Source organism: Mycteria americana, chromosome 7 (assembly GCF_035582795.1).
Source record: "Mycteria americana isolate JAX WOST 10 ecotype Jacksonville Zoo and Gardens chromosome 7, USCA_MyAme_1.0, whole genome shotgun sequence".
Classification (NCBI taxonomy): Eukaryota; Metazoa; Chordata; class Aves; order Ciconiiformes; family Ciconiidae; genus Mycteria; species Mycteria americana.
Window position 1 is genome coordinate 64,964,196 of NC_134371.1, and position 6,438 is coordinate 64,970,633.

General features: G+C 53.5%; 1 protein-coding gene across 1 annotated transcript in view; it reads right to left on the bottom strand.

Moving 5' to 3' along the window:
- PLPP3 (phospholipid phosphatase 3) overlaps positions 1-4,847 on the bottom strand; it is a 46,091-nt gene extending 41,244 nt beyond the window's left edge. The window contains exon 1 of the mRNA XM_075508835.1: positions 4,139-4,847. Coding sequence (XP_075364950.1) covers positions 4,139-4,277 — 139 coding nt within the window. The 5' untranslated portion in view covers positions 4,278-4,847. The remainder of the gene's footprint in view (positions 1-4,138) is intronic.
- Positions 4,848-6,438: the final 1,591 nt, after the last annotated feature.

Genomic DNA, 6,438 nt, shown 5'->3' on the forward strand with positions numbered 1-6,438 from the left:
TTCACATCTCACCAGCCTGAAACATATGCTCCCATAAACCCCATTTCCACGCGCCTAGGAAGCAGGTATGCCAGATGAAATCCCTCTATTTTATAGCACAAGCAGGACTTTTTGGAAGCTGTTCTACCTGCGCAAGCTGCGCAAATACAAGCTACCGAAGACCCTCATCTGCCCTATCAGCCTTGCTGACGCAGCCTTCCCCTCTTCCGAGATTAAACGCTTGACTTAGCGCCCGTCAGCAGAGCGCAGGTGGCTGCTCGGAGCTCGCCGAACGCGGGGAGTCCCTGCCAAGGGAAAAAACAGCAGGTCTGAGAGCAGTAAATTTAACCCTAGATGCTACATCTTCAAAACAGCCCACCTCAAGGGTCAGGGCAGAAGGCTTTTCCCCACCTGGCCCATGTGTCTCCTGCAGAAAGGTGGTGGCTGGTTGCAGCAGCTCCATGCAGTGCTGCATCTGGGCACCAAAGCCCCACGGCACCCAGGAAAGGTGTCCCGTGGGACCTGCCCCAGCCAGGGTCACACCAGGCCCCCCCGTAACGGCTCTATGCTCCGGGCAGGAGGTGCAAGAAACTCCCAGCAAAGGGACGGGGCTGCGATGGGGCTGAGGATGATCAGATGAAGGTGGAGTGAGGTCCTCCCATCACACCTCTTATTTTGCTGCTCCGAGAGCTCCCCACAGCTCTCCAATGTGAAGCCACAGACCGGCTTAGCGGTGGCGACTTCAGTCCCGCCCGGCTGAGCTCCTCAATCACGTTTTCAGATCTGTCACGGTGACCGGCGAGACAGGGACGGGGCAGCAGGGACTCTTCCACACCACCGGCCTCATCTGCAGCCCTAACAATTTCAGGAAGCATCTTCTAATTCTCTAAACAGAGCCCTCCCAAGAGGAGGAAGCAGATGGAGAAAGTTATTTTTTCCCCCCTCAGATGACCTGCTTTAATAAATGCACACTCAGTTCTTTTCTGCCTCTTTTACCGAGTTGAACGCCGACATGAAATTTCTGGGAAGTTCACAGTGCTGGTGATGAAACCACTTGCTCGTGCAAGAAATCAGGGATTTGTCAGTGCAAAGTGCACTCACTAGAAGAGTGAGGTATTTGGAAATATTCAGCTCCCTGCCGACCCAATGCAAGTTGGAAATGCGGGAGAAATAGGGCGTCTGGTTCAGCGGATCTTCATCCAACCCACTCCACCAGCAATGCGCTTCTGCCAATGGCTCCGCAACTTTGCTCCCCGTGATCCCCAAGGAGCGAAGATACAAATCTTCCCCTTATGCATTTACTATCAAGATAACCATTGTGCTTAGCGATGAAAGACAAAGTGGATCTCCTAACGACTCGCGCCAAATTAAAGCTGAAGGAAGCTCCCGATAGCTCTGCTTTACTTATTCTGACTTTCTTAGATGTTTATGATAATTGTCTTCCGGGTAATTTGTTTAAATTTGTATGTAAACAAAGAAGGGTTTGTACACATCTACCACCTCATAGAGAGCTGACGTGTGTCATTTCTGAAAGACATTTCAGCCATAGTTTATTCTTTTCATTCCCCCCCCATAGAAAACCGACTCAGGTCATGATTACAGCAGTACCTGCAGCAGAAGCCAATGCAGCGTCACAGACCTCTGCAAATCAAATGACCGGTTTTAATATTTCCTAAAGTGGTCCTCAAATGAGAAAAAGCCTTCTGTTTCCCTGCGACTCTGAATGTCTTTGGGCAGCCGCTCAAGAGGCGTAACTCAGTTTAACTGCACTGGAGGCCATTGGCCATGTGCCTACATGCACCAGCAGAAGACCTCTACTGAGTACCTCCACCTTAAAACAAGTCATTTCACCCAGTTCTGGTTCTCATTATCTTACATGGGACTTTTTTTTTTTTTACTGAACTTGTAAATACCCATCAACTTGTATTTGTCCAACTTTCTCTTACAGGCTTCAGCTAGAGCACCTTTTCTTCACCTTCAAAGCGGCGGTTTTTTGGTTTTGGTGGGGGTTTTTTGATGTTTTTGGGGGGTTTGGTTTTGTTGTTGGCTTTTTTTTTTTTTTTTAACAAGCTCAGGAAGGAAGAAAATGGGAATCAAGTGCTTGGAAACGATAAGCTCTTAGTCTTCCCCAGCAAAAGGCAGAGAGAAGAGCAAGCCAAGCCTGCTGCGAGTGGGGCAGCTGGCTTTCACAGCACCTCATGCCCAGTCATCCACCAGCAGGTCCGATACTACTGGTCTGGGTGTATTTGAAAAGCCTATCCCCAAACACACATCACGGTCTATCCATCACGTAATCACCTCCCTTACCACGTCCCACCCGTGTTCTTTACCTGCCGGTGATCAGCCAGATCTGAACTTTCCTCCAGCTGTTGAATTCACATTCTTACTTTTAAATGCTCCTCACACCAAAAAACAAAACAACAAAAAAAAAAACCCCAAACCCCAACAACCAAACAAACCAACTCTGGTGTTTACTTTCTGATTTCCACCTGTAGTAATGTGAAACAAAGCAACAATCACACTTTTTGCTGTATCACATTATTCCCTGCTAACAATACCTTCCAGTGATGCTTGATAAGTTCTGTTTACCCAAACCATCACAAGTAGAATAACACATGTCAACTAACTGCTTTTGCAGTTAGGACCCTTAGTCTAGAGACGGGGAAGAAAAACCCTTTACCCATTCAAATAGCATGTAACTCACGCCAGGGATGCCTGAAGTTAAGAAAACTTGCGTAAATAAAAGTTTAAAAGGTCTGACTCCTAGGAGCTGTTTTACTGGGAATCCAACCTTCTGTTTAAATAAGTGAGGTAAGTCAAGATAGTTATGTTTCTACTTATATTAGTTTCATATACGGCATATCAAGTATTTTTATTTTTTCCAGATACAAGAAGATGAAGCTTTCTGCACTGGCCTCTATTCTTGTGAGAATATAAAGAGAAAACCATGCCTCTCTCCTTAATGTATTAGTGCCTCCTAATATACACCAGATGATCAATAAACTACATAAAAATTAAATCAAACTGACAGTCTTTAAAAAATGGGCTCTAAGCAGAAACAATTGTTTTAAAGACTGTGGTGTCTAGAGTATTCAACTCACGTGCTGTTGTGTTATTAATCTCTTTGTTGGAAGCCAGTTGATTTCCCCTGCCTGTGTCTGTCAATTAAATATTCAGCATCGCAGCCACAATTGAACGGTTGATGTTTTGGCATGCAAAATCTTTTCGAGACAGCCTGTTGACAGTTTCCTTACATGCCATACCATTTCCAAAAGCCAGGCAGGCTAGCAAACTAAGACCTCTGCCAGTGACTACGAGATGCCCGAGAGCACTTCAAAGCAACCTTCGAAAGAACTGAGCCTAGCGAGATGTCCGCACCGGCTGCAAGAAGGGGAGAGGGAAGAAAGGCAGAGCCACTGCTCAGCCCGACGGCCGAGCAGCACCGAGTCACTAGAGCGGCGAGAGTTTCTTTTTTTCTTTTTTTTTCCCCCCCCTCATTATTAGCAACAACACAAGGCAGCCCCAGCCGCGCGGTCTGCTCAGCCGCAGAGCACTACCTCCACCTGGAGCTGGCCCTGGCGCCTGCCGAGCCGCGGGCAGGCGGCGGGGTGCGGGGCCGGCGGGGGCACGGCCGGGGGGCACGGCCGGGGGCACCCCCGAGCCCACAGTGCCCGCTGCGTGCGGCCGGGCTGCGCCCCCCACACCGCCCTCCTTGCCCCCCAGCGCCGGGTCAGTGCGGGGGGCACGATAAATAGTTAGAACAATAATAATAATAATTAGTAACTCGGGCCGGGGGGGGGGGGGGGGGTGCTGTGCCCACCTCTCCGCGCCGACAGCCGGCTGCCCCCCCCCCCGCCCCCCCCCCCGCCCCGCCAGCCCCGCTGTGACCCCGGCCGGACGCGCTCCCCGCCGCCCGGCCCCGCGCTCGCCGGCCCGGCCCGCGGCCCCGCCGCTGCCCGCTCCCCGGCTCGCCTCGGCCGGCGGCCCCGCTCCGCGCCCCGCTCTGCTTTTGTTTGGGAAGCGGCGCGGCCGGGGCACGGTCGAGCTGTGCCCGCCCTCCCTCCGCGAAACTTTCCCGAAGTGGGAGCCCGGGGGGCTGGGGGGGCCCGGAGGGGAGAGGAGCGGAGGGAAGGGGCGCGGAGCCCCCGCGGCTGCTCACCCATGACGAGGCAGAGGCAGTCGAGGCAGATGAGCAGGGCTTTCTTGCTGCTGCTCTTGGCCGGGTTGTTGTTCAGCGCCGGGCTGCCCCCATTCTTGCTCTCCGGCGGGATCGCCTTATCGTACTTGTAGCTCTGCATTATCGGGGGCGAGCGCCCGAGCCGTGCCGTGCCGAGCCGAGCCGGGCCGCGCCGAGCCGGGCCGTGCCGTGCCGCGCCGAGCCGAGCCGCCCCGCCGGGCTCGCACGCGGTGCGCCGGGGAGGTGCTGCCCGCGCTGCCGGAGCCGCTCCCGGCCTCTCCGGTGGGGCACGGGAGGCGAAAAAGCAGGCGGGTCTTCCAAATAAAAAAAAAAAAAAAAAATTAAAAAAAAATAGCAAAACAAAACCAAAACAAGCACAAAACCACCAGCAAAGGAGGGGCGGGAGGGTAGGGGGAGCGAGGGAGAAGTTTGCGGGTGTCCCAAGGCGGTGGAAAAGTCCTGGAGGAAAAGCCGGGGGGAAGGATAAAAATCTATCTATCGATAGATATGTGTATCAAGATCTCGGTACGCGGGGGGAAAAGGTGCGGAGCGAGGAGCCGGGCTGCGCTGCCTCCCGCGGGCAGGTGGGCTCGGCGGGCTCCGCGCTCGGCTCCGCTGCGCTGCGCTGCGCTGCGCTGGGGGCTCCCGCCGCGCCCGCCCCGGCCGCTCTGGGAGCCACCGGCTTGTTTCTGCACTTTTATTTCGCGAGGTCCTTTCCACCCCTTAGGAAAAAAAAAAAAAAAAAAAAAAAGAAGGGGGAAAAAAAATATCAGTCACTTCGCCTCGGATGGGATATCCAAGTAAGCACAGCCCCTTTCCTGCATCTGACATTTTACATAGATAATTAACTCCACATTTTTTTCCTGAGGGAAGTTAAAAAAAAAAAAAAAAAGAGTCAGGAACTAAAGTTTTTTCGCACACCAGAAGGAGGGAGCCTCTAGCGTTCACAAACCAGAGAGGAGTTCAGTGGGAGAGGGAAGGGGGGAAGGAAAACAGCCATCCCATCCGAGGCTGGAGGACTCCCGAAAGGTGATAACGGTGTGAAAGGGAGAAAACTAGGAACAAATAACTTTCAACATTTTTCTCTCGGTTTTTCTTCCTGCCCTCCAGCTCTGCTCCATGGGCTGAGGCTTTTCCCCTTTTTCCGAGGGGACGCGGTGTGCGTTGTACCCACGGACCCCGGCACCTGGCAGACCCCACCGGGGCCACCCTGGCAGGGCCGGATCCTGCCCTGCCTGCTCAGAGCTGAAGGATGGGGTTTGGCCCCGCCACCCCCCCCTGGGTACCACCACCAAACCCTAGCAGCTTCGCCCTCCGGCACCAGTGACGCCACCTTCGTAAAATGAGTGTAACGAGAGCGTTCGGAGTTGCGTGAGGGCTTATTATGGTGGTTAATCGCCCCTTTGGTCTAATTTTTACTTTTTAATCACCAGGGAATTAAACAAAAGGTTTCCCAGGAACCCCGGTTGGCGGGATGGCGATGCTAGCAGCTCTGAGCCGGGCGGCCGGGGGCAGGGGTGGTGGGAATGAGTGCGTGGTACCAAAGGAAACTGCTCAGGACAGCATCTAACCACTTTTCTTCTTTTTTTTTGGCCTTGTATCTGACCTCAGCCTTCCGCCTGTGTGCTGGCAAACCACTGCCGGGCCAAATCCTGCGCCGAGGCGCATATCCTGCCAGGTCCCTGGTGTTTTGCTGCCTGCGGAGGCAGGCAGGCAGGGAAGGCAGGCAGGGAGGGCAGGTAGGACCCTCCAGCAAGGATACACTTCCCTGCTGCTTTTCGCAGAGCTGCAGACTACCACCCGAGCACTAGAGATTGCGCCTCGGCGAGGGCAGGTTTTCCAGGAATCTGTTTAGACACATACCTGGGCATATTTGGGCCAGCATGGGAGGAAGAAAGCAAAGTAGCTGTTTTCATATTTTACTTTTATATGTGCGGTATAAAAAGAAAGGGGAAAACAGACCTTGGACTTTCCTCCAATTCTTTCATTACGCCTCAGTGACGTGAACTCGGGTGCCATCTCCCACCTTCCTTTTGAGGAGACGGCTCTCTTTTGCCCAGTATCGCCCCATGGCACTGAGCACAAAACCATCCGTTTCGGCCCAAAATGGTGCCCTGCGGTGACGGTCACCCACCCAGGGGCCAAGCTGCCTCTGGAGGACACATCTCAAGGTCTCTCTCTCCTTCCTCTGTCCGTGGCAGAGGTGCGGGTGCCTAATTTAGGCTCTTCGGATGCCTGAAGCGAGCGGAAAGAATCCTCACGTGGGAATTCTCCCCCAGCCG